This window comes from Bipolaris victoriae (genome assembly GCF_000527765.1).
Source record: "Bipolaris victoriae FI3 unplaced genomic scaffold scaffold_29, whole genome shotgun sequence".
Lineage (NCBI taxonomy): Eukaryota > Fungi > Ascomycota > Dothideomycetes > Pleosporales > Pleosporaceae > Bipolaris > Bipolaris victoriae.
The window spans coordinates 154,063-179,386 of NW_014575363.1; the positions used below are offsets into that span (position 1 = coordinate 154,063).

At 51.6% G+C, this 25,324-nt stretch overlaps 7 protein-coding genes across 7 annotated transcripts; 3 read left to right on the plus strand and 4 right to left on the minus strand.

Moving 5' to 3' along the window:
* Positions 1–188: 188 nt before the first annotated feature.
* Positions 189–1,658, plus strand: COCVIDRAFT_95353 (hypothetical protein; the record flags this gene model as incomplete). Its single annotated transcript, XM_014702624.1, has 1 exon — positions 189–1,658. The coding sequence occupies one exon, from the start codon at positions 189–191 to the stop codon at positions 1,656–1,658; it is 1,470 nt and encodes a 489-aa protein (XP_014558110.1).
* A 1,023-nt stretch (positions 1,659–2,681) lies between these two features.
* Positions 2,682–5,990, minus strand: COCVIDRAFT_95286 (hypothetical protein; the record flags this gene model as incomplete). Its single annotated transcript, XM_014702625.1, has 2 exons — positions 2,682–5,857; positions 5,927–5,990. The coding sequence occupies 2 exons, from the start codon at positions 5,988–5,990 to the stop codon at positions 2,682–2,684; spliced, it is 3,240 nt and encodes a 1,079-aa protein (XP_014558111.1).
* A 3,245-nt stretch (positions 5,991–9,235) lies between these two features.
* Positions 9,236–10,645, minus strand: COCVIDRAFT_14769 (hypothetical protein; the record flags this gene model as incomplete). Its single annotated transcript, XM_014702552.1, has 1 exon — positions 9,236–10,645. One exon carries the CDS (start codon positions 10,643–10,645, stop codon positions 9,236–9,238), a length of 1,410 nt encoding a protein of 469 aa, XP_014558038.1.
* A 2,220-nt stretch (positions 10,646–12,865) lies between these two features.
* On the plus strand, positions 12,866–14,244 carry COCVIDRAFT_36518 (hypothetical protein; the record flags this gene model as incomplete). The annotated part of the gene is made up of 5 exons (XM_014702626.1): positions 12,866–12,883; positions 12,939–12,986; positions 13,057–13,129; positions 13,192–13,586; positions 13,639–14,244. The coding sequence occupies 5 exons, from the start codon at positions 12,866–12,868 to the stop codon at positions 14,242–14,244; spliced, it is 1,140 nt and encodes a 379-aa protein (XP_014558112.1).
* Positions 14,245–14,790: 546 nt separating this feature from the next.
* Positions 14,791–16,770, minus strand: COCVIDRAFT_95471 (hypothetical protein; the record flags this gene model as incomplete). The annotated part of the gene is made up of 2 exons (XM_014702627.1): positions 14,791–16,514; positions 16,563–16,770. 2 exons carry the CDS (start codon positions 16,768–16,770, stop codon positions 14,791–14,793), a joined length of 1,932 nt encoding a protein of 643 aa, XP_014558113.1.
* Positions 16,771–17,082: 312 nt separating this feature from the next.
* Positions 17,083–21,279, plus strand: COCVIDRAFT_95503 (hypothetical protein; the record flags this gene model as incomplete). The annotated part of the gene is made up of 3 exons (XM_014702628.1): positions 17,083–17,144; positions 17,195–20,863; positions 20,919–21,279. 3 exons carry the CDS (start codon positions 17,083–17,085, stop codon positions 21,277–21,279), a joined length of 4,092 nt encoding a protein of 1,363 aa, XP_014558114.1.
* Positions 21,280–22,787: 1,508 nt separating this feature from the next.
* COCVIDRAFT_25394 (hypothetical protein) lies at positions 22,788–23,139 on the minus strand (the record flags this gene model as incomplete). The annotated part of the gene is made up of 2 exons (XM_014702569.1): positions 22,788–22,796; positions 22,873–23,139. 2 exons carry the CDS (start codon positions 23,137–23,139, stop codon positions 22,788–22,790), a joined length of 276 nt encoding a protein of 91 aa, XP_014558055.1.
* Positions 23,140–25,324: the final 2,185 nt, after the last annotated feature.

Consider the following 25,324-nt stretch of genomic DNA (forward strand, 5'->3'; position numbering starts at 1 on the left):
TAATGGACCAAGAACGTCACTTTGCGACCGGCCAGACTCACGCATCTACACAAACACAGTACCCATGTCGAAATCTCCATACCCCTTCACGACCAACCCTCGACGCTTTGTATCTTAGGCCTTGCAAAGCCTCAGCTACATTCCTTCAAACCGCGTTCAACAGCCTCCAGTTTGGTCACATTTGCGCCATGTCCGCCTCCAACTCAACAGCGCTCACAAAGCGCAACGCGTCCGATGCCCTCATGCCGCCTCCTCCTGCGCCGAAGCGTATCAAGCGTCCCTCTGTGGTTCTTGACGAAGATACATATGTCTCCGCAATCTCACACATCATCCGCCGTGACTTCTTCCCCGGGTTGGCAGAAGCAGACGCACAGCGCGAGTACCTGAACGCCGTCGAGAGCAAGGACCGGGCATGGATACGGGAGGCAGGCAAAAAGCTCACACAAGTCATGACGCCTGTACCGAGCGGGCAGCGGAAGATGGCAGCAAGGACAAGGTTCGAGAAGGCGGGTGGATCTGGGGACAAGACGCCGAGTGTATGGGGTGCAGATACACCCGTTACCGTGGCAGAGAGTGAAACAGAAGAAGTAGACCAAGAACTGGGCAAGTTGGACCATGTGGATTTGAATATGAGTCTGGGGGCTTTCCAAGCCAAATACACGAGCGAAGACCAGGAGAGCTTCAGCCAGATTGTCGATAAGCAAAACAAGGCCAGATTCGAGAAGAACGTGTGGCTACGACAGGGCAACATGTATGCAAGTAAACAGCGTATAGCCCAACAGAAAGTCATCGAAGCAAGAGCCGCAAAATCAGAAGGCAAAGAACTGGTCCTCAGCACACGACCCAGCCAAGACCTCGACGAGCGACCAGCGGCACCAACCGGACACAGACATACAGCCATCAACAGTCTAATGTTTGGCCCCGAAAGTGTAGAACAATGGGCGCCCACGCGCGTTCAAGTCGCAGAAAGCAAGTCCCTCGCACCACCAAAGCAAGTCGTATACAACAACACACGCCTTCCTATCCCCGACACCGAACAACCTCAAAGACCTTCTAGCCCCACACTCTCTGCCGTCCGCGACGCCATCGCCGGGCGTCCGCGCCTCAACCCCAGCGAAGGAGGCTATACCGGCAGCGAAACACCCCGCGTAAATGGCTACGCCTTTGTCGACGCACACCCACCATCCGACGACGATGAAGCAGACGCACCCACCGACCTCCTCGAACGCTACGGTCTGAACAGCGCCAACAAAGCCACACCCTTCACCATGAACGAATCCTCCTCCCGCGAGAAAATGCTACATAGAATGGTGGATAAAATAAATGCAAACCGCTCTTCTTCTAACTCCAACGCCAACCTCGCAAATAAATCATCATCATCATCATCAATAGGATCAGGTCTCGGCATATTTTCTTCTTCTTCTTCTTCTTCTCAAACCCCGAGATTCAAAGGCATTGCTTCTTCGACGCCTGCGGCTATGGCGAGCCAGACACCCGGTAGAAAGGGTAAAGCCGATCTTACGCCTGCGGCTCAAAGGCTGTTTGAGAGGGTTGGTGGAGCGACGCCTAGGCATAATAGTAGTACTGCGGCGGGATTTGGGGCGAGGGAGAGGAGGGAGTGGACGCCTACGCCCAGGGTAAAGAGGAGGAAGGTGTAGAGTGTAGCTTCATTTTGTCTTGTTTTATTTGGGGGAGAGCGGAGGAGGTGGGAAGGGAAGAAGGTGTGGATTTGTGCGAAGTGCTCGTGCGAATTTTTGATGGTGTTGATACCCCTCCCCTTTTTTTTAAAAAAAAAAAAGATGAATAGAGAGTCTTGTAGAATTTGAAAGTGTTGATGGTATGTATGTGCTTGATGAGATAGTTATGTACCTTGGACTCACAAAAATACTAGTTATATGAGTAGGGGCAAAAAAAAAGACGATGGAATTAGAACTATATGCTTGATTCCCCTCCCTTTCTCTTTTCTTAATACCCAGTTTTGCAGCTTAAAAAAATATAGACAAAGGAGATGCGAGAGAGTCGCGTGTGGCATATATCTTTTTTTCTCTCTTTCTTTTCTTGTTATATCCCACAGGTTGAAAAAAAAAGAGTATGTTTCTAAATGATAATAAACAACCCCTCATCTTTCCCCTTTCCCATGGAGAAATCCCATAAAAGCAAAAAAGGTAAAGCCCCAACCATTCACTTCTCTCCAGAATACACACAGCAACATATACAAGACAAAAAAAAACGTATATACTATTTCCAATGCACCGCTATCTTAATGCTACATCTTGTCCTCCCCCCTTCACCCTCGCTACTTACCTAGACCAAAAGTATACAAACAAAAGTAATAAAATAATAATAGTAAGTAGTAAGTAATAGTTAATAAATACCCAAGTCCTCCTCTACTCAATCCACGGGGACCCGAATGGCTAGTTATAAAAAGAGTTCCCAAGAAAATCCCCACCCTGTTGAAAAGAATGACAGTTAACAAAGAAAATGAAAAGATTCAAGTTATGCTGAACAACAAATACAAAAAAAAAACACAAAAAAAAAGAACAAGAACAAGATACGACCAACTCTCCACCCCGCCTTTCATACCGTCATGATATTCAATAAAACAAGAGAATTAATTTTGTATACCCTTTTTCCTTTCCCAACACACGTACACATACTATCAACGCTTCACCCCGACTTTTCTATCCTCCTCTCCTCCTCTGCTCAGCTGGACCCTGATAACTCCTAAACTGCGTGCCGGGGGCGTGGTAACTTCGATAGGGCCGTCTGGGTCTGGATTGTGAATCAGACGAACGCTCCGAGGTAGTACCGTTTTGTGATTGCGTTTCCCGCGGCTGCTGTTCGTATTGGAGAGGAGGTGGATGGGGATGTGTTGGGGAGTAAGTTTGTTGTGACCCCTGTGATTGCGATGAGGCATGGCTTGGTGGGGGTGGAGGCGCGCCTTGGCCGATAAATGGTAGCGTGGGCGGTGGTGGTCCGTTGTGTTGAGGTGGAGGTGGTGCCATGTTGGCAGGGAGAATGGGCTGGCCTCCGTATTGATGAATCTTGAGGGGCTGGTATGAGGTCATGCTTGACGGGGGAGGTGGTGGTGCTTGGAAGGATCCTGGAGGTGGAATGTAGCCACCTTGGTAGGATGGTGGGTTGCCGTATGGATTCGGATATTGCGGTTGAGCGGCGCTTTGTGGCGGGTGAGAAGAAGAAGGCGGATAACTTGGTGATTGTGGTGGATATGGTCGAGGTGGGGCAGGATCATAGTGTGCAAAGCGGTAGTTGATAACAGGCGGCGGGGGTCCGGGTGGTTTCGGTGGCAGTGGCAACGAGTTAGGAGGTGGAGCATAGGGACTCTGGTGCGTTGGTGGAGTTGGCCCTGACCTACTGTGCTCACCATAATGGGAATGTGCAGCATGACTTTGGTACGGAGACGCTGCTGAATGTTGAGTTGGTTGAGACCCGCTCATCCGCCTATCATGCTCCCAGTGCGGAGCTGCCTGCTCGTGCGACTCTCGCCGAGATGCATATGAGTACGAACCACCAGGTAGCGAATCATATAGTCCCGTAGATGGTCGTGTTGGATCGTAAGCTGCTACTTCGCCTCGGTCTTGCCCACTTGGAGGCTGAGGGTTTGGCCGATTAGGAAATACAGGAGGTCGAACATAGCTCGAATGGTCCGGCGGCTCGCGACCACGCTCGCGGGCCTTCTTGTCCAAAAGTTCCCTGATCTTTTGCAGAGGATCCCGACGACGCAGCGACTCTTCTGACTCCCGGGTTGGCGGAACACTTGTTCGTGGCCATGGCTGAGCATTCGAAGGCGGCGATGAAGGTGGGTTGCTCGGTGGTCGAGCTGGCCCGCTCAACGCATCCATCAGTGCTTGGTCGATAGGCGGTTCTTCTTTGTTCACCATAGCATCCACTCGCAGGGCATCGCTTCGAGATGTTGTGCGGCGATGGGCCAATGGCTCGTGCTTTGAAGAAGTGGTCTTTTCCTGAGCTGATTGCTGCTGTTCTCGTGTTCTTGATACAGGTACTTCGCGGTCATCGTTCAGTATGTCCATGATCCTGTGCGTAGATAATCTTGGTGTCGATTTTGCTGGCACCTCCGGTTCCTTTGCGGGCGTGTTTTCGGATGGTTCAGAGCGACGAATCTCATGGCTTTGATCTGCCGCTGGCTGTGTGCTTTCGGCAGGGGTACTACGTGCAGCATGAGATGGTATGCCCTGTGGCCCTGCTGATGGAGCAATCTCAGGCGTCTTCTCTTTCGTGTACTCCTGTTTGATCACGGGCGTCTTAGTCCTTGATGGCGGAGGCGGCTGCTGTTGTGGGTGCGGGTAATGAAGAGGTGGTTTTGGTACAGTGCTACTCCGGGGTTGGTTAGAGGAAACGTCTGCAAGCATCATAAGTAGAGCAGCATGCTCGTTTGGAATGACCTCGGGCTTTGGCTCTTCCGGTTGTGGCGACGGTGTTCTCTCGACTTCGTATGCGGCATCAGCAAGGCTGTTGATGTTGTAATGTGCAATAGCTTCCGTGCGATCTGGTCCGTCAAACCTCGCAAATCCACCGGCAACATCTTCTATAGAGTCATCGGCTTCTTCGTCCTTTTCAACAAAAGCAGCTCTTGCCTGGCTGAACCGTTTACGGATGGACTCGTGCTCCAACTCCCTGTCGGCCTCAACATAAGCTCTGCTGCGTGAAGCAAATTTGGATCCAATGCGGTCATCTTCTGCATGATGGGGCTCATCGCTATATGTAGGCGGGAGAACATTGTCCTCGTCATCGGTCGCGTTAGCATCTTGGCCCTTCATCTCCCGCTCCAGTTGCTTTGCGCGGAAATAGATTTGCAGCACAAAGTCATCTTGCAATTCCCTGAATCGATTGATGTACTGCTCCCTTTGAATGTGCTCTTCAGCAATACGCACTCGCTCCATTTGCTCGAGTCGATACGTGCGCATGGCATTGACTTGATCCAGGCGCGCGTCGCGGCGCTGGTCCAATTGGGCCATGACAGCCTCGTACTCAGGACATTTTTTGTGAAAGTCGGGATCGTCTTCCAAATTCTTAGTAGTGCGGGTGGCCAGCTCTTCGAGTAAAAGTTTCTGGACTTTTGCAAGACTGCGATAGCTCATCTTCAGGTTGAGCTGTCGCCGTAAATCAGTCTCCACATTGATGTCCGGATGCGGTTGGCGCCGACGACCAGGCAAGCGCCTGCTGGACTTTGCAGGGGCATCGCCACTGGTTGGCAGGATGTTGTGCAGGCTTTGACTGCCATCAACATCGGGCATGTGTTCTGGCGAATTGGGGGCAGTGCTAGCATCAGTCAACTCAGGGGGTTGGTCGGCGGCGGTGTCTGCAGCCGTTTCTTTTGTCTTGCGCTTTTTGCGCGGTTGCTGCTCAGAAACATCGCTTTGGGCCCGGGTCAGAACACTGTTTGGGCGTGTTTTGCTCGAGTGGGTGGAGCCGTCGGATGCGCGCCTCTTTTTGCCAGCCGTTTTAGGGGCCGACGAAGTCGCGCCAGAGGCGGGTTTCTGCAGCTCTGGGGTTTGCGTGCCATTCATGGGCGTGTTGCTGTTGTTGTCGAGTGAGCCATTAGATCTTTGCGGCGAACCAGCATCGGACGATGTTCGGCTGCGCTTGGCTGGTCGCGCATCCTCATGGTCGCCAGTCGCATCCTCGTTTTGCGCGTTCTCATCCAGAGAATTGCGACGGCTGCCAGAGCTCGCGCTAGATGGGCCCGCGGAGCTTGTGTGGTTAGATGTGCCTTTTGCACCGCGACGCGTTGTCATTTGGAATGGTACTGAAGGAGCAAGGCGAGATGTCTTCGAACCCTGAAGACTACTTCGCTTATTAGACAATGCGCTAGCGGCTATGCCAAGGTTAGCATAACCCTATGGGGAACATGGAGACGCCGTTGGAAATGGCAATTCGGACGTACCTGCGCCTTTCAACGATGCTGCAGACATGGCTCCGCCCGTCTGCGACTTTCGCCGTGGCGGCATTGCTGTTGGCGAGCACTTGGGGGCTGACACCTTTGATGACCCAGTCGTTAGCTTGTCATGGCCTTGGTGCTGGAAGGCAGCATAACGCCAACGGCCTGCTTCGGAACATTGAGATGAATACTTACAGTCGAAATACCGTGATATGTACTCCGTGACTGGTCTTGTTGCTGCTTTGCACGTGTGATACGGCGATCGTCGGGTCTGTAAGCAAGACGTGTCAGCATAGTCGTGATAGTAGTATCAGGAGGCAAAGATGGAATATATCGCATCTGCTCGTCATACGCTTCGCAGACAAGAATCGGGCGAGACGATTGACTGTGAGGCCGATTTACAAATGCTACGTGGTGAAAGATGAGGTACTTACCCGTACACCAGTCCGGCTCCAGGTACCACCGTGACTTGCTCAACAACGGAATGCGAAACCCGAGTCACTAGACCGGAAATACATGGAACAGCAACAGGACAAGATAGCAACCTCTCGTCCACCTTCAAACGCGATTTTCTCGTCAAGAAGAGCAAAGATGGACGGCAAGAGTAACAGACTACCTTGCAAAACGAAATGCTCCGTGTGGCCGAGTTGCAGTCGAAGCGCCCAGACGAACACAAGATGCGTAAACACCGGGGGCAAAGGGAAAAGACGGAAGAAGCAGCAGCAGACTGTACAGCAGGTCCCAGAAGCCTTGTCGAAGGAGTGGCAGCAACGGTGTTGATTCCGGCGCATGAAGATGAAGCTCTTGTGAGATCCTTGGTCTGGCTTGCTCGCGCCAAACTCCTTTGAGAATGCTTCCCACGAATGACAGCGCCGCCTTTCCCTTTTGCGTAGCCGCCCGCCAGCCCATCATCTCTGGCCAACTATCTAACAATCAAACTTGTTCATCACCACTATATAGCAACGAACCCGTTGTATATATACTTGAAGAAGTAGATGCTAGATACTATGCACTCTACTCCCCCTCCACCCCCTTATCCTACCACTAGATGCAACTGCCCATTCGCCACCGCGAGCCCCCCAAGAACGGGCAAGTCCCAAATTAACATGCATTGCAATCATTCGCCCCTTACCCAAAGCAAAAAAGGACAACGACGACAACCTGCTGGACCCTTTAAAATCTCACCTCACCTCACATCCCCACACAACATCTATATATATATATATATACATATTGCGACCCATAGTCTCCCGCCAGCAACATTTACATAACAAATAGAAGCAAAAAAAAGAGGCGTGCGCTGCCCAGTGCTTCTGGAAGCTTTCCCTAGTTGCTTCATACAGGTTTCACTTCGCACGTCATTAGCCGCGCGCGCGCAAGCACAAGCAACCCGGGCTAAGTCTAGGGCGGGACGATCCTCCCGGAATCGTCACCACCCCCATCAACAACATGCATGACTACTTGTTGTTTACCTTTCCCAACTCCCAACTCCCTATTTCTCTGCGTAGGAATGGATTTTATGACTGTATATATGATTGCTTGGAGAGGGGGGGGTTTTTTTTTTAACTTTTCACATTGTGCGTGAAATGAAGTTGATTGAATAGGTGAATTTGAGAATGGCGGGAAGAAAGGGGAGAGGGGGGAAGATGGGTTGGTGATAAATAACAAGAAGGTTTTATTGAAAAGAGGATATGGGATGGGGCTTTTTATTGGCACGATTTTTTTGTGGGAGGATGGTGAACACCTCCCCTTTTTCTCTCTCTCGCCTGTCAGCTACTTATGTGTAGTAAGGGTCTCGTGATGAAGGGTGTTCATCGAGTAAGTAGAGTGCACGCTTCTTTGTTCGGCAAAAGAGTCAGGGATTCCTTTTCTTTGTTTGAACTTTTTTTTGCTTTGTTGCCATCTACCCGTCTAGTGAGAATGTGAACGCATGCATCTCTCGCTTTTTTTGGAACACCATGTTGTAGTTCTTTCCTTCGCACATATATGTACATTAACATGCCCTTTCTTGCGAGTGGCAAAAGAGGGATGCACACGCATACGTCTAGTATGAAAGCAGGGTGAGTTTTTTAGGGGGGGAAGAGGCGGCGTTTCAAGACTGACAACCTTTGTTCTACAAAACCGACTGTGGGGACGCTACTAACCCAGCCAATCCTCTTTGTCAACAGTATAGCGCAGAAACTTTGTTCTTTTTTTCTTCCCGTGCTGTTATTCTTATCCCTTCAGCGCGGGTGTGGAGGCCGGGAAGGCGTATGACGAGAAAAAACAACAGCACAATGCCTGCCTGCCAAAGAAAAAGCAACTCTCTGCGGGAGCGTGTCAAAACAGCCCTACGTACCATAACATCGCATAGCCATGTGTGCAAGAAACCCCGTATACACCGTATAAATAACCTTCTTATTTAATTTTTTTGCCTTTACAGCACGTCAACAAGGTTAAGATCTATTGCGAATACGAGGACCCTGTTTTTGTAGTTTTTTCTACTTCTCTTTCTGTCCTGTCAAGATGCCACATTTTTACGTGCGACAGCTGGGCAATCATGTTCGCGTCCGCATTCGGGCATTCCAGTCCGCACATGTACACCACCATTGTTTAGATTGAAACGTGCTAGCAACAAAGGTATCCACGTGGAGTTTGACCGTGCACCCCTTATTCCCCAGATGCGGAGATCGACTGGGTTACTCCGGGTAGGATCGCCTAGGTTAACAGTTTATTTGTGTTTTCTTTCACAAAAAGGATGCGTGCGAAACGGATATGATACTGACTCGTGGTATTGCAGCAAAGCCTAGATCTTTCATGGGACTAATACCCAAGGATAAGGTACGCTTGCTGAATCTGAAAAGTACGGTGTGGAAGGGTCTCGTGTAGCAAGAAGCGATCACTATAGGCACCAAAGAGTTGTTTGCAGATGGTAGATCTTTGTACTGAATAGGTATTATGTATCTTGTATTGGTAGTGTTCAGATTTCAATTCTTGAAACACTAGGCATAAGAGCCTCTATAGCTTTTGTCTTGGTCGTCTTCCAGTGTTCCCGCCATGACTAATAAAAATAGGTACTACAATAAAAAAAAATCTTGACTTGGGTCTGCTCGACAGTCCATATGCTGGAGCCCTAATAAGGGATAAACTGAGGAAACGCTGAAAGCTCGATCAAGCCCTCGGGCGAGAGCTCGCAAAACAGAGAAAGCATTGGAGAAATGAATACAGGGAATTGGGGGAATCGTATCATACAAGCATAGAAAAACGTGAAATTTTTGACCAAGTACTGCATCACTTCAACAACCGTAGTATCGATTCGTGACTAGATGCAGCTCTTTATCGGTCGGGAGAATACTGAAGGTTGACTCTCCGAGAGCCGTTGATGCTAGTTCGGGGAGAGGTGTTCAACACAAAATCGGGAATCGGAGGCGTAATTGCGCGGCTTGGAGGTGAAGGGCTCCTTGACTTGGACCCTGTACTTCCTGGACGATCGTGGGTAAAGCTCCTGGTATGGTGAAGACTATTGATCGTGTTCGTCTGGCTCAATTGGCTACTCGATCTCATCCGGTTGAATGATCGCGGAGGGCATGCGATCGCCTGATTCGAATAAGGGCTAGCCATGATGCTGGTGCCTGGCGTAGCAGCTGGAGGTGGTAGCCCTGATGGACTTTCCGACCTAAACAGTGGATGGATATGAGCTTCACTGACGGCAGGGCTAGGTGGCCGAGAGACGTCTGGCATCATCCTGGGAGGCGGGCACAATTCTTCGTCATCTTCCTCCGGAAGCTCGGAAAGAAAAGAACCGTCCAGAGCCCGTGCAAGTGAGTTTGGTCGGCTTCCAGGAATGGGCTCCAACGTCGTGCCCTTGTATGGCATCGTTTGCTGGAGGACGACGTCGCGTGTTGGAATAATTACACCGCTAGTATCCCAGCTATCGAATCCATCCGAGTGTGAGATGGTATCCGAGGATTGCCGATTTGAGTAAATGCTAGGGGCCCCATCTCGGCTAAATGATCGCTGGCTGATCAAAGTCGTGCGTGATGTAACGGGTCGCACTACATGACGAAGCGATTCTCGGAATGACTTAAGTGATTTTGACGACTGAATAGACAGAGTAGGCGAGGGCAGTGATCCCATAGCCTCCGGACGGTGGTGGGCAGCCAGTGGCGATGATGGCTCAACAGCTTTGCCCAAGAACAAGTCGCTAGGGCGGTGTGTTCGCAGCTCACTTATGACGGAGTCTCGGGGGCCGGACGTAACGACAGTTTGAACTTTTTGAGCCTTACGATTCCACAGAGAGGAAGTGTATAGAATGACTTGGCTGGCGCATGAGATGATCCACAGCGCTATTTGTGTAGAGACATGACTGCTCCAGTTCGAGACGGGTGCAACCGGAGAGGTGGCAGTGATTTCGTCCCACCTTGACTTGATCACGATGATCAATACAAGCGAGACGATCAATGCCACACTTGATAGTAGAATACTGATGGTTATGAGAGCCTTGCTTGCTTTCCCCGATCGCTCCAGTGCGCCGCGTACGTTCCCGACATTATAGAGGGTGTAGAAACCAATGCAGCAAAGGGAGACGAGATCGAGTGTGCCTGCCGTGGCAGCGATGCTGGCCAGGGAAGAGTGAGTAGATGACAAGGACGCTGCCTCGAATATGGATAAGACTGCGTCCACTGTTGTACTTGACCAGGCAACAACACCGACAAGCACAAGGTAGAGTTTTCGAGACTGTGACATGACTGATAAAAGAAGTAGGCCTTTGTCCGGAAGGACTTGCAAGTACTGTCGAGGTACGGGCAAGCGGCCTCGGAAGGCTTCGGAGGAATGGTCGACAAAGGGGTTGTAGGATCTTGCAGCAGGGTAGATATCAAGACGGCAGCAAGTAGGATGATAATATAGCACCAGCTTGCCCAGAAAAAGAAATGGTTGTCGATTGGCGGTCGTCCTCTTGGGGGAAGCGAGGAGGATGCGGCAATGTAAGTGGAACTGTTAGGATGAGATACAAAAAGCCCCCAGTCTTGTTGCTGTGGGGAGGCGCGAAACCGAGCAGGCGCGGAGGTAAACGCGTTCGAGGAAATGATGCGGCTGTATAGGTGCAGGTACTATAGCTGGGTGAACCGTTTATGGGCCGTAGCTGACACGGATCTATGCCGGATATGGCGAGTGTCCGTAGAGATGGGTGGTCGGGGTGGTGAGACTAAAGAGAGTGACGAAGGAGAAGAATGAGAGTATGGTTGGCGACTGGCTGAGAGCCACAGGGGCGAATGCAGGACAAGCTGACGGCGTAAAGAAGGTAGGGAAGGGTGTGGGGAGGGACAAGAAGTAATAATAAATTCAGAGCCGGTGCAGAAGGCGGATGTGGGTGGCCCATTGTTTCGTGGGCAGGCCTGTAACACGCGTAGGACGGACGGGGAAACCCCTACTAGCATGTTTAGGCGAAGACAGGCATATACCGAGCGAGCATTACACAGCACCACGACGCCAGGACACATGATTACCGGAGCCTGAAGCACGTCCGCATCCGCGCAACTTTAACATTATCGACTGCAGGCAGTTGGCCCAGGAGCGGTGAAGGGAGCACGAGGATCATCTGAATCAGGCTGGCAACCCTTGGGCTGCACCTGAGGCGAAAAGGAAAACGGTTTGTCTTTTCGAAACACGAGGGGCAGCGACCAATGGGAAACCGAGACGGACAGGCAGCTGAAGGGTTGTAGGGCGGTGGAAACGGTGCCAGGGCCTAGCTGTCATAATCTGTAGTGTGGAGCTGCGGTAAGTTTAGCCCTTCATTTCCTCACGCGTTGTTTTGGCCTTGTTTTCGGCAAAAGCACAACAAACAACCCTGAAGGGCAGGGCAGGGCTGGGCGGATGAGCCTTGTTGAATGACGAGCTGCCGCACCCAGCTTGCAAGTAAGTACATGAACTATGTCGCAGGCAGGGCGCGATGCGCGAGATGGGGGACAGGTATGTAGGACGGTCGATAGGTGTGCCTTGCGCAGTGCAGCGTGCAGTGCAGCCATGACAGCACATGCCATTGGCGAAAGTCGCACTACGGGCGTGGCGAGTCCGTGAAACAACATTCTCGCCTCATGACGGTCTAAGGCGACTCATGGGCGATTGAAACACAAAAAAAGGGACGATGCGGCGGACGTGCAGTCGCTGAAAGGGCGATTTGATGTGTGATGACAACAGTCCGGCCAGTTTTTTTGGAGTGGTGTTGACGCGTGCCATGGTGGATGCGCGCCGGGGACAGCGGACGGATGCCAGCAGCGCTAGGCCGGGGTAGAGATGAGGACGCGGGCCATTCTGTCTGCTGTTGCGTCACTGCCGGGCGGGCAGGCCGTTCTGGCCGTTGGAGGGGTGGAAAGTAAGTACATGTGTATTACAAACACATGTACATGTAATGTCGTAAGTTGGTGGATACGTACATGCGCGTGGGTGGTGTGTGCTAGTATGAGTCGTAGGTTTGTATTAGTATGCGAGGTTCAGTGACTCGCCGTCACGTGAGCCACCTATTCGCCTCGTCGATCAACTGTGTTCGGAGTACGATGGCCTACGCGCCTCAGGAACGCCCCCCTAGCGCTGCGCCACTCACCGCCGCGGCGAACTGTGGCGGTGCATCTATGTGTCTGTGTCTGTGTCTGTCTGTCAAAGAGGGTCCCCACTCAGCTGGTTGACGACAAGAGATTCTGCCTAACCAGCGCAGCACATTTCTATTACCTTCGCAAGCAGACCATCGACCAGGCACAAACGCCTGTAGCTTGGATACATAGCCGACGTGCAGCCTGCTTCTCTCCTGCCTGCCTCTCTCTACCTTTGCCATCGCGCTCTGCCTGCCACCACGACTGCTTTCCACTGCGCCATCGCGCCAAGACCAGCTTCATCATCCCCACCTCACCTACAAGAGCACCCCGCCCATCCCCAGCGCCATCTTCAACCACCCACGCACCAACCGCCAAGATGAAGATCACATTCAAGGTACGCGTCTGCTCGAGCCAGCGGTGCCCGAGAGCCCTAGTTGACGCCCGTGCAGGACCTGAAGCAGAACAAGTTCGTCATTGAGGCCGAGCCTTCAGAAACGGTATGCAGCGCCCGCCACGCCTTGCACATGGCCCTGGCCCTGCCCCTGGCCCAGCTAACACATTCACCAGATTGGCGCACTCAAGTCCAAGATCCAAGCAGAAAAGGGCTGGGAAGTCCCTCAGCAAAAGCTCATCTACTCCGGTAAGCTTGCACAGCTTTCTACCATGCTCGTGGCCACCACGATCGCTGATACAAACAAACAGGCAAGATCCTCCAGGATGCCAACACGGTCGAGTCGTACAACATTGAGGAGAAGGGCTTCATTGTCTGCATGGTCTCCAAGCCAAAGGCCGCTCCTGCTGCATCTTCAAGTAAAGCTGCGCCTTCGACACCTGCTCCCGCACCAGCCCAAACACCCTCAGCTCCCCAAGCTCCTACTCAATCATCAACCACGCACAACGCCCCCGCTACACCTTCGCCCGCGCCCGCACAGGCATCGGGCGAGCGCTTCAATGACCCATCGGCGCTGACCATGGGTGGCGAACGTGAGGCCGCTATTGCCAACATGGAGAGCATGGGTTTCGCGAGGGCTGACATTGACCGGGCCATGCGCGCCGCCTTCTTCAACCCCGACCGCGCGGTTGAGTACCTGCTGACGGTAAGACGAGTGGCGCTCCAGCTTGGTTAAGTTTATTCTAACCTTCGTCTAGGGCATTCCCGAGAGCGCACTACAGGAGCAGGCGCAACAAACACAAGCCCGTGCACCCAACTCGCCCACGCCTGCTGGCGGAAATGCGGGTGCGACTGCGCAAGCTAACCCTTCGTCTGGAGGCGATGAACCCATGAATTTGTTCGAGGCTGCCGCCGCTGCCCAAAACCGGGGTGGTGCTGGCGGTGCTCGCTCTGGTGGTACTGGAGGTGCTGGCGCTGGCGCTCTCAACGCCAACTCTCTCGACTTCTTGCGCAACAACCCCCAGTTCCAGCAGCTACGACAGGTGGTGCAACAGCAGCCCCAAATGCTTGAGCCCATCCTGCAACAAGTAGGCGCAGGCAACCCACAGTTGGCTCAGATGATCGCATCCAACCCGGAGCAGTTCCTGCAATTGCTCGCAGAGGACGCAGATGAGGATGCGCCATTGCCACCAGGCGCCCAGGCCATATCCGTCACGGAAGAGGAGCGCGAGGCTATTGAGCGCCTGTGTCGCCTCGGGTTTGAGCGTGATCTGGTTATCCAGGCATACTTTGCGTGCGACAAGAACGAGGAGCTGGCCGCCAACTTTCTCTTCGACCAGCCTGATGACGCTGACGACCAGTAGTCGCTTTTGGCTCTCTGTGCCATGACTGTGCGACATCACCATACCCAACGCGTCCGTTTCTCCGTCTGATATCACGGTTACAGTGGCACACCCAAAAGTCCTCTCCTTAAAATGGACAAAAATCCATGTCGAGTCGATTGGCGTCGGGCGGTCCAATGCAGTGCTTTGGTCGCGGGTTGCGGCTTTCGATAGTTCCATTGCTTTTCTATGATATATAATACCTTCCGAATGGGGTACGAGGAAAGAGCTGGGGCCTGCTGGATTTGTGGCATGTAGTAGATGGACCAGCAGACGCTTGCTAGGCGGGAGAAATAGCTTATCAATAGAAAAAAACTATTCCATTGTTCATTTTCAGAATCAGAGTGAGGTGATCATATTTGTAGAGTTTTGAACTGCTTCAAGCGAAGTGTTGACGTAGTAGAAACCTTTTATTCTTCGTATTGGAAGTCACTAAATGAATACTCTGTGTTGGCATCTAATGAGAACCCACCCAACATACAACATCAATGAAATGCATTGAGGAAGGAAAGGAAAGAAACAGGAAGTCTAAAGCTCAACAGGAGCAAGCTTCCTCTTACGACTCCTCTTCTTCTTTTTCTTCTCTCCTTCCACAATATTGCTCTCACTCTTTTCTTTGTTCTTCTTCTCCTTGACCGGACCATCATCATTCGGTGCCGCAGTCTCCTCACCAACAAGCGCCTCAAACCCGCCCTTTGGCCCCTCGGCATCGCCAAATGTATCCTTGCGCCACTGCCTGATTCGTGCCTTCTTGCTCAAGAACTTCTTGTCCTTCTTCTTCTTGACTGGGTCACGGAAGGTGGCTAGTTTCTTGAGACCCGCAAACTCGTTGAGGGCCTTGTCATCGGCGAGGAGGATGTCGCGGGCTGTAAGGCCAAATGATGTGGGTGATGTTTCGCGGTAGCGGAAGCGGGAGGCTGCCTTGGAGGGTTTGGCGGCGAGGGCGGCTTCGTATTCGAGGCTTTGGTTGACGAGGTTCTCGATTAGGCGACGGTCGCGGCGAGCTGTTGATTTTGCTTCTGTGCGCTCTTGTTTGAGCTTCTTGGAGGATTTCTTGGTGGAGGTGCCGGTTGTTGGATCTTCTACGTCGTCATCATCGTCGTCTTGTTCTTCGTCGGCGTCAGCGTCGGCCATTTCATCGTCGGAGGATAGGTTCGGTTGCTCTTCTTCCTCGTCGTCTTTGAAGTCGGGGACCAGGTCCTTGATGTCAATGTCGTCGTCAAACTTGGGCTTCTTTGGCTTCTTGCTCTTCTTCCCCTCTTCTTCTTCTCCATAGTAGGCATCTCCAAAGCGCTTCTGCATCTCGGCATCCCACTGCTCATCCGACCAGTCTGCCTCTAGCACGTCTTTCCACTCATCAATATTGAAATCTCTGCCGCTCAGTCCTCCTATCTTGCGAATCTGCTTGACCTTGTTCTCCATCTCTTCAACCTTGAGCTTGCGCAGTCGTGCAAGCTCCTGCTCCTTCTCTCTCTTCTCAGCTTCGCGCTTAGCCCGCGCAGCCTCACGAGCCTTTCTTCGGCCACTCTTTTCGTCTCGACGCACTGTAGTGCTTGCGACAGCGTCACGAGCATATGTCATAATCTTCTCGTTCGCGCCGGTAGTGTCTTCAAAGTATAGGTTGTACGAGTTCTCCCATTCGTCGGCAGCGGCATCCTCATCTTCGTCATCTGACTCGAGCGGTTGGAAACGGGCAGACTTGGTGGGCACCCAGGCGCGGGAAGCCATGAAATTAGACAGGAAGGTTTCTGGATCTTGGTCGGCCTTCTCAACATCCTCTGCTGTGATCTTGGGTCGGTCGTCCTTGGGCTTCTCAGGCTTCTCCTTAGCAACGATAAAGTCGTCGTCGTCTTCACCATCACCAGCAGCATCCAGAGCCTTGACGAGGTCCTGGCGGGCCTCTTCCTGCTCTTGCGCATATGTCTTTGGCGGCGCATCCTCCTCTTCATCGACAGTGAGTTTGCCCTCAAGGAGATTCTTGGTGTGATAGTCTCTGAGTGTCATGGGCTTTTCTTTTTTCTTGTCTTCTGCGCCATCGTCGCCCTCTTCGGGATCGCGGTAGAACTTGACTTCTTTATTGTAAATGCGGGGGTCTTTTGCGCGCAGAGCCTGAAGAGTGGCATTGACTTGTTCATCGAGGTCTTCGTCGAGCAGATCAGCTGCATCGTCTTCTTCTACGCCCTCCTCAGAGTCTTCCGACTCGTCATCGTCGCCGTTGGCGAAGGCCTTGTCTTTGCCGTACTTTTCCTCAACTGTATCCAGTTAGCGGTAGACTGACAATGGATAGGGCATCAGCATACGCCTGAACTGCTCAGCACGCTTCTTGTTGTGCTCGAATCGGCGCGCATAGTCCTCGTTGATCTTGAGCGATGCCTGACCGTCGTCGCTGTCGGAGCCCTCGTCGTCGGTATTGTCGAGCAGCTTCGCCTTTTTAGCTGGCGGCTCAATGGCGCTGTTGAGCTCGCGCTTGGCACGGCCGGTGCTGGTCTTGTCCTTTGTGGCCGCCATGTGGTGTGGCTCGAAGTTGATGTCGGTGTTGGTGGAGTGGCTTGCTTGGTCACAAAATTTTGGTGGAGCAGGTGCTAGCGCGTGAACCCTGACGTTGGCCGCGGCAGTGACGACCCACGGCCGCATCCCAAGGGAACCCAGGGTCGGGCCCATGCATGATCAGGACGGGACGACAAGCAGCACCACGCGACACTATTCCCCCCTCATGACTTTTGGCCATGTATTACAGCCTCCATGTTTACTTCTGCCCTGGCCTTTTGTAGATACCTGTCTTCGTAATTTTCTTTTTTATAAGCGGAAGCGCCCGCACCCATGGCTGAGGAGGAGCCACCGCAGCTCAGCGTAGAGCTAGTATCAAGGCCACTGGACTTGATGTATGTTGCGAGAGGCTCCATGGACCCCCTATTATACTTACAGCATACAGACCAGTAGTAATTAAAGAGGCCGCTCTCGACTCACCCACCTTCCGCGCAACCGCTGTGCACTACGGCGACCAGATCGAACTTATAGAAAGATGGCTCGACTCCTTTGTCCGCGCCACCTCGAGGCTTGCAACCGAATGCAGCAACATGCAAGCACTTGTAGATACATATGTTCAAACTTCACACCCACCGTTGCAGCTCTCTGAAGCCGTCGTCGACCATGACTACACAGTCCTGGCCCTCAAGCGCTTTGGCGAGGGGGCGCGCGAATATTGGAACAGCGCGCTGCGTTGCATGAAGCGCGCCGAGACAACCATGTGCGAGCCATTGCGAGCCTTCATCTCCAATGACTTGCGCGTGTTGAAGGAAGCCCGCAAGAATCTAGACTCCACCCAGCGCATTTTCGATCTAGCCATCGCACGGTATGCAGGGCAGATCAAGTCAAAGGAGGCTTCGTCACTGAGAGAGGATGCTTTCCAGTTGCACGAAGCTCGGCGGGCATATCTCCAGGCCAGCATGAACTTCTGTGTCCTGGCGCCTCAGGTGCGCTTGACTCTGGACAAGCTACTCGTCAAGATTGTGCATGAGCAGTGGCGTGAGATGAAATCCGGAACCGAATCCTCTGCAAAGGGCTTCACCAATTGGACGTCGGATGTTGAGCGCGTGCGCGGCTGGAGCAAGGAAATGGAAAACGGCGAGCGTGTCTTCAAGAGAGAACTGCATCTTGCGCGACAGCAGATCGAGGCCGCTGCTGAAGTAAACTCACGACCATCGCGAGATCTTGATTCGTACGCTGCTTCGACTGTTCCCTACCTTGGCACAGCAACCTCGACTGCCAATTTACAATCGCCAGCTAAACCAGACCCCGGAAGCGAAAAGGCAGAGAAGCAGGGCTGGCTGTTCCAGCGCACAATCACGGGCAAACCTGCCAGGACTTATTGGGTCAGGCGGTGGTTTTTTGTCAAGAATGGCATCTTTGGTTGGCTAACACAAGGAACACGATCCGGTGCCGTCGAAGAATCCGAAAAGATTGGCGTGTTGCTCTGCGGTATTCGACCTGCATTTGCAGAGGAGCGACGCTTTTGTTTTGAAGTAAAGACAAAGGACACCACTATTCTCCTCCAAGCTGAGACGCAAAACGACATAACCGAATGGATTTCTGCGTTTGAAGTTGCCAAGCGCAAGGCGCTAGAGGATACATCCAAAGACTTGTCTGGTGCTGGTTCCATCGACGCCGCATTCTCTATCAGCCCGCCTGTAGCCCCTGAATTTGCTGCAAAGACTTCTGAAGGCAATGTGGGCCTTCCTGGTGACGACACCGCCAATACGGATCGCCCTGACACTCTTGGTCCTCCAGGTACCGATAGCCTTGCGGTACGTGGAAGTTTTGATGTGACTAGGCGTGCTACTGGACTCGAAGGTGATGGCAGTCGTCGCGATCACACTGCCCGGATTATGGAGAAGCTTGACCTTACTCGAAAATCAACAGTCGGCCCCCAGCTTAGCGGAAACAATCCCTCTTCTGCAAGTGGCGGCATTGCCAGCCTCATATCTGCCAGTCTTGCTTCAGCTAGTCATAACCTTGTACAAGCTGGACAAATCACAGCACCTGCAGTCGGACTTCCCGATACTCGGCTCGTCATGGGCCAGACGCTCCCTCACACGACACTTGCTCCTTCTACGCTTGCCGGTCCACCAGCACCAACAAATCTAAGTAAAGCTGCAGTTGCTGTGAGCGGCGAGCGCGGTCTTGGTACTGGTCGTTCGGGCAACATGCCTGGTGGACTAATGGCCAACCTATGGGGCTCAGTCAATTGGGGGTATGTCAATATTCTAGGCGAAGAGGAATCCAGCACCCGCGTCGGACCTCCAAGTTCACCAGATCCTTCGTCTGGCTTCATGTCTGATGACAAAAAAGCCGGAGTAGGAGGCGCATCAGCAGGTCCGGTCAGTGTAGTACATCGCAAATCAGCTAGTATGGGTAGTCTTATGCCCGCTGCTCCCAACCGGGACGTGGTGGATGAGGATGAATTCCCAAGCTCTTATCCTCTCGCTCTACGTATGCAAGATGCGCAGTTTCGCATACTGTTCCCTACAGTAACACGGCCAGAGAAAGTAGTCCTGGTGTTCCGTGCAGTATGGAACCCAACAGACTTGCAAGAGTTTCCGGGTCGTGTCTACCTCACAACCAAGAACATCTACTTTTACAGCAACCACCTGGGTCTCGTTCTCGTAACTGGTATCAGCATGTCATCAGTTGACGAGGTCACTGCTGCACCCGGCAAAGACTGTGATTTCCTATTCCTCCATTTCAAACCTGGCGCAAGGCAAGACGGCGCTACCAGGCTCACTGTCAAGACCTTCCTCGAACCTTTGAGGTTGCTTCTGCGACGCCTAAATTTCCTCGTCCGCAACGCAGCCTCTGGGGAGTATGACCTCGAGGAAACAGTCAAGAGATTGCTCAAGATGGAAACCGACGATGGCCAGCACTCAGCGGCTGAAGAAGGTTGGGAAGATGTTGCTCCCGACACGCCTGTTGATCCAGGATATGGTGGAAAGAATATGAAAACGAGTCTGCGCATTGACGGCAACTTGTTTGGACCATCTGGTGCAAATATCAACAGAAATGCCACCAAGTTCAAGTTGCCAAGTCAGCCTGTAATATTTTCTCCGGCTGGCATGGCCCAGGTGGCAGTGGAGAAGGAGTACGAAATTAGTGCAAAGGGGTTGTTCCATATCCTTTTTGGTGACAAAAGCGCTGTTTTCCAACTATTGTACCGCGAACGAAGAGCGTCGCGTGTTGTGCAGGGTCCATGGACCGCAAGTGACAAGAGTCTCCAGCGAAGAGACTTTGAGTACGAGATTGCACAACCAGGCAAAAATGGAGCCATTGTCATAAACGACTACCAAATAATCGAAGTGCTCAACGACCACCTCTGTTATGTCGTATCTGACCGGAAAACTCCGTGGTATCTGCCTGGTCACGAGCGCTTTGTATTGGTCAGTAAGATTGTCGTCACGCACGTTTCGAAAGCACGATGTAAGCTCGCTATCCATACCAAAGTGGACTGGAAACGCAACCCACGGTTCGCAAAGAAGCTTATCGAGCGCCAAGCTTTACAGGACCTGGAGCTCGAAGCACAAGATCTTGTGGATGTGGTCAACGACCAGGTTGCAAGGCTTGGTCACAATAGGAATACTAACAAAGTTGTCAATATCTTTGGCCAGATTGGTGCGCAAACGCAAGCTGTACAGCTGGATGCACAAGACATTCCGCCACCTAACCGACCTCGAAAGTTCAAGCTACAGCCACAAACCACAGGGTCGTTTGTTGCGCAGCTCATTGGCAACATTGTCATCAGTGTAATCTCAACCGTTATGAGCTGGATATTGGCGATCGGCGCTGGTCTAGGCAAGGTTATTTCGGCACACACCTTGCTCTTTGGCCTCTTGCTCTTTAGCGGCGGGGTCAACTTATTCTACACTTCACGAGACAGCTGGACATGGTGGCACGAACGAGGCGCCGCAAATTATATGGTGCGATTAGGAGTCGGCCCATCAACAAGCATGACGCGCTCAATCTACATTCGCGACATTGAAGACGCATTCCTCAATCCGAACGCCACCAGCATCAAGTTATCAGCGCCTGTCTCCAATGCTGACAATAAATGGTTCGTTGCCCACATACTTCATATGTATATAAACCAGAGCTAACTTTCGCTACAGCCACCAAACCTTCACTAAACTTCTCCACGACCCCTTTTCCACCAACCCCTCCCATACCTTTTTCAAAACCCCCACACAAAGTACACAGCGCCTACACCGCACACGACAAAATCTCGGATCCCACCGCCACGACCTCCTCGTCGCCCTGCGCGTCGTCAATCGCATTGAAAAGGAAGTCGTAGAAGCGGAGTACGCAAATTGGCTCCTTGATGAAACCCACAAGTGTAGTAAAGTCGGGAAACTGCTCGAGAGCGCGGCGAAGCAGGGGAAGGGAAACCAGGTGGAGGAGTGGGTCAAGGGATATTGTGGGGACTGTGAGAGGAGTTTGAGGGGAGTGGAGGAGGGTAGGGGGTTGTTGTGAGGTAGAGAGGCTGCGGTAGATGTGGGTATGGGTATGGGTATTATTTGCATAGCGTAGGGGATATAGAAATAGAAAACATATAGTAATGGAAGTCTTCACTCGAAGGGTTTTCTCGCTGTGCTAGCGTGTGGATGAAGAAAGAAGTAGAAGGAGCGATGAGTGATGCGGTATCATGTGACTATGAACATTTCTAGTTGCCTTCCACTTTTGTTTGGTTGGGATTATCTTGGTCCATGTCTCTATGGCTGTGTGCATCCAGCTACTTTTCTCTTATCTGCTCGCCATATTCCCTTCGGTTATCAATTTACCTTACAGTACTTCGTGTTTAGACCCCTTATTCCTAACATTACCTCCAGATCTCCCAAAAATGGCAACCGGTCCTTTGAAGTGCGAACTAAAAGGCAACGAGATAGTCGTAGACAACAACTTTCGCATCTCATTTCGACGCACCATCCGAGTGCCAGATAATGAACAACATTCGAAACTCCCGTCAGATCTGGGCGCGTATCCATTCAAAGCGGTAGCCGACTACAGCAAAAACGTGAAGCCCGTCTTGACTGCCAAAGGCGGCGCATTCTTTTCCATGTATCGTAAGTTTATATTAATCAGGAAAATACAGTACATGCACTGACTTATCTTAAAGAATCGGAAGCAATGTGAATTAAGTTTGAGTGCAAAACACCTTCAAAATACATGATCAAAATCTACGTAGGCGGCATCAATGCTATCTCAGGTGAGCCTGCAGTGGAGTACTTTAGCACCAGGCTGTACCGCCAGGCTCATATTGCAAATCTCAGTGGTAAAGGTTCCAACTCAAGTTCGCGTCAAGACTACGTTGTCGTGCCGGGCCAGAAGTGGCTAGATGGCATTGCCAAGTCCGACGGCACCACCTGACAATTTGTGGCCATGCCCTTTGGAAGTGGCTACTCGGCTGAGTCGCAGATTACCGGCAAAGATGCCGTAGGTAGTATTCAGTTTGAGATTACCCCGTACAACATTGGAAGAGGAATCGTACCACCGTATTCAACATGCAAATCCTCAACAAGGCAGTGTACAAGGCAGTCACTGGCCAAGCACCTCCAACGAAGGCAGTAGATGCCCAGACCTACGAAATGTATGGATTGCCTTTCTACAAACTGTACGAGGAGCCTAGCGGAATCTTTGGAGACTTCAATTTGGTCAAGTCTATTGCGCAGATCAATGGTAAGATGGAAGAACTGTCCGCGACCTCGTGGAAGATTTCAAGGGATTACATAATTCCAATGTTCAACCTCGCTATACGTCGCTCTTCGAGACTTCGTCTAGACCACAGTTCCCATATGACGAAAAAGGAAAGCGTCCAGCGAAGGAGGATGTATATGTGGTATATGCACTAAGGGATACATAAATATGCATAGTCTCTCTGGATAAACTCCAAGCACACAGATAGTACACTTTTTTTTTTTTTCCAACGAAACCATGAATCCCCTTCATCCATCGTGGCCACCCGGTATCCATACGATCCTAGCTCATCGATACTACAAACCATCAGCTTTTCCCTCTTCCTCTCCTTCAACCCCCTTCTCCCTTATCATCCCACGAACAAGAACATACCTTGACAAACCCAATATCCTGCGCCTTCTCCCGAAAAGCCTGGCGACTCATGTTGAGCCCGTATTTGCGGATGATGCCGGATTTCTTCCTCGAGCCCGTAACAACACTGCACGCATCATCCTTCATTAGCATTTCTCGTCGTCCAAACCAGAGTGAGTGAGTTGAGGAAGTGCAGTGTGATTGGGAGGATGAGGGAGATAAGTACCAGCCGATTGATCCTTTACCGTAGGTGCGGGGGCGCGAGTACCAGACGGATTCGTGGGACATGTTTGCTGTATTGCGTTTACTTTCACGTTTTTTTGTGGTGTTGGCAAGACAAAAGGATATTGTGTTTTCACAGTTTGGATATGGGAATTTTAGATTCTATTGTGCGTGTGGCGGTTGCAGTGACATGTGGTTGGTGCATGGTGGTGGTGAGGACCTTGTTGGTCGACGGTTGATATCAAGGTACTCTCGAGGTGAGGGGGAGGGGAGGCATGTTTGGTTTGGTGGGATGAAAAAATTTGGATGGGAATATGGGGATTTGGGCTTGGAGGGAATGATGATACTGGTTTACGAAAGGGAGGTGTGGAAAGTAGGTTGGGTGTTGGGCTTGGACTTCATGGGAACACAAAGCTGATTTGTTAGTTTCTCAGGTCAACAATGAAGTCTCGGATACTTTGGACTTTAACAGTGCGACTGATGAGACAGCATCGCTACACTCGACCCTATTTTATCTGAATTCTGTTTCTTCAACGTTCGGGGATTTCTAGTAGGTTTCTGCTTGGTGTTGTGTATTAGTGTAGTACCTAGGCGTGCCAGGCAGCCAACCAACCAGCTCGCCCTACTATCCACCCTGTTTCAACTAATCGCATAAGCCAAAGTCAATTTTCACACCATATGCAGTTCATCACACCAACCTGAGAATACATTGGTCCACGAATTCCAAGTCTGTGAACACTTCTACATCTTCTCGAGGCGAGAGAATCCGCATACCGGCGCTTGTACCTGCATCGTTGGTAACCAATACTAATTTACAGCCTCTTCAGCTGAAACTCAAAACAGCCACATTGCAGACGACCAAGATGCAAACGGAAAGACATAAGGCATCTCGTGCATCCACTGCACACCGCTCGACCATGTCTTCTCAGCCCAGCGACACGCCTCGCACACCGACTTCAGTGGGGACAGTACTTACGTCGACGGCGAAGTGGTTGTCGAGCAACTTGTAACACACCGACTATGATCAGGGATCATCGTATCATACATGCTATCTACCTGAATGCAACTGCCTAAAGAGGAAATCTTCATTACAAACTGTTAATCTTGACGTTCCGCGTCTTGCAGTTCCCCGGACACACCAACCTAGTATTTTGACGGCCGATCACGAACATTCCATGATCCGGAGAATTATTCCATCAGCTATATGTAGGGTTTTAGCGAGTCAAGAATATCGATGGTGACGTCCTCGGTACAGCCCCGGTGTATCATCGTATGAATGAAAATGACATGAACTGCGCGCACCTCAACAATGTCTTTGCCAAAGTTGGTGAAGCGCCAGGCCACGCAATGATGGTTGTGCATAGGTAGGGAAGGCCATGGCAGCAAAAGAGTTCACGGAGCAAGCCAGCAAGCTAGTCGACGATTGTGCTTCTTTAGCGTCGGTAAGCTGCGGTAGGTGTTGGAAGCGCACCGGCTATATGCTTACTTGTTTCATTATAGCAAAGTACGTCAGCACCGGTACGAAGGAGAGAAAGACAACAACGGGCAAAACGTTGCGCTATGATACCGCCGGTACATGAGCGCTGTGGCTTGGAGACGTCCGTCCGGCGCCCGTCCAGTTATTCTCGGATACGGGAGCCGGTGCCTGCAAAAGTCGGGACCACGGAAGAGAGCATGCGTGCTGCATGTGCGTGCTGTGTGTTTGGACCAACAACCGAACGTCTTCCAGACCCGGAGAGCACAGTGCGCCAGGGCTTATCTGCCATTACTACTAACCATGAATCGCCAATCTTCACGTGCGGGCGGGTTCTGTTACATTTGCCTGCGATTCGCGATCGATCGTTGGACGGAAGTCTCTTTCAGGCACCACCATGCTTGTGTTGGCGGTGGAGACCTCTTCTGGGCTCTCTTACTAACTCTTAGCAACTCTCTTGCGTACGTACGTCCGCACTTGCAAGCGCGCGCCGCCCAACTGCCCAGCCCGCTACAAGCAGTGCCAACACAGAGCGATGGAGATTCCCTCTCGGAGGCAACACCTCAACTAAGCAGTACCTAAAAAAATTGTCCGCACCAGGCCGCCCATGTGGCATACGTACATGGCCCCAAAAAAAGACTGCAAGCCCAAAGCAATCAAAGCAATAGGAAGCCTAACTGTCGCCCCCCTCTCCATTTTCTTTCGCGGCTGAATTCGCATACACTGACCCACAATAACCAACAACTTCTTCAAATAAAAAAAACCCTCTAGAAAAAA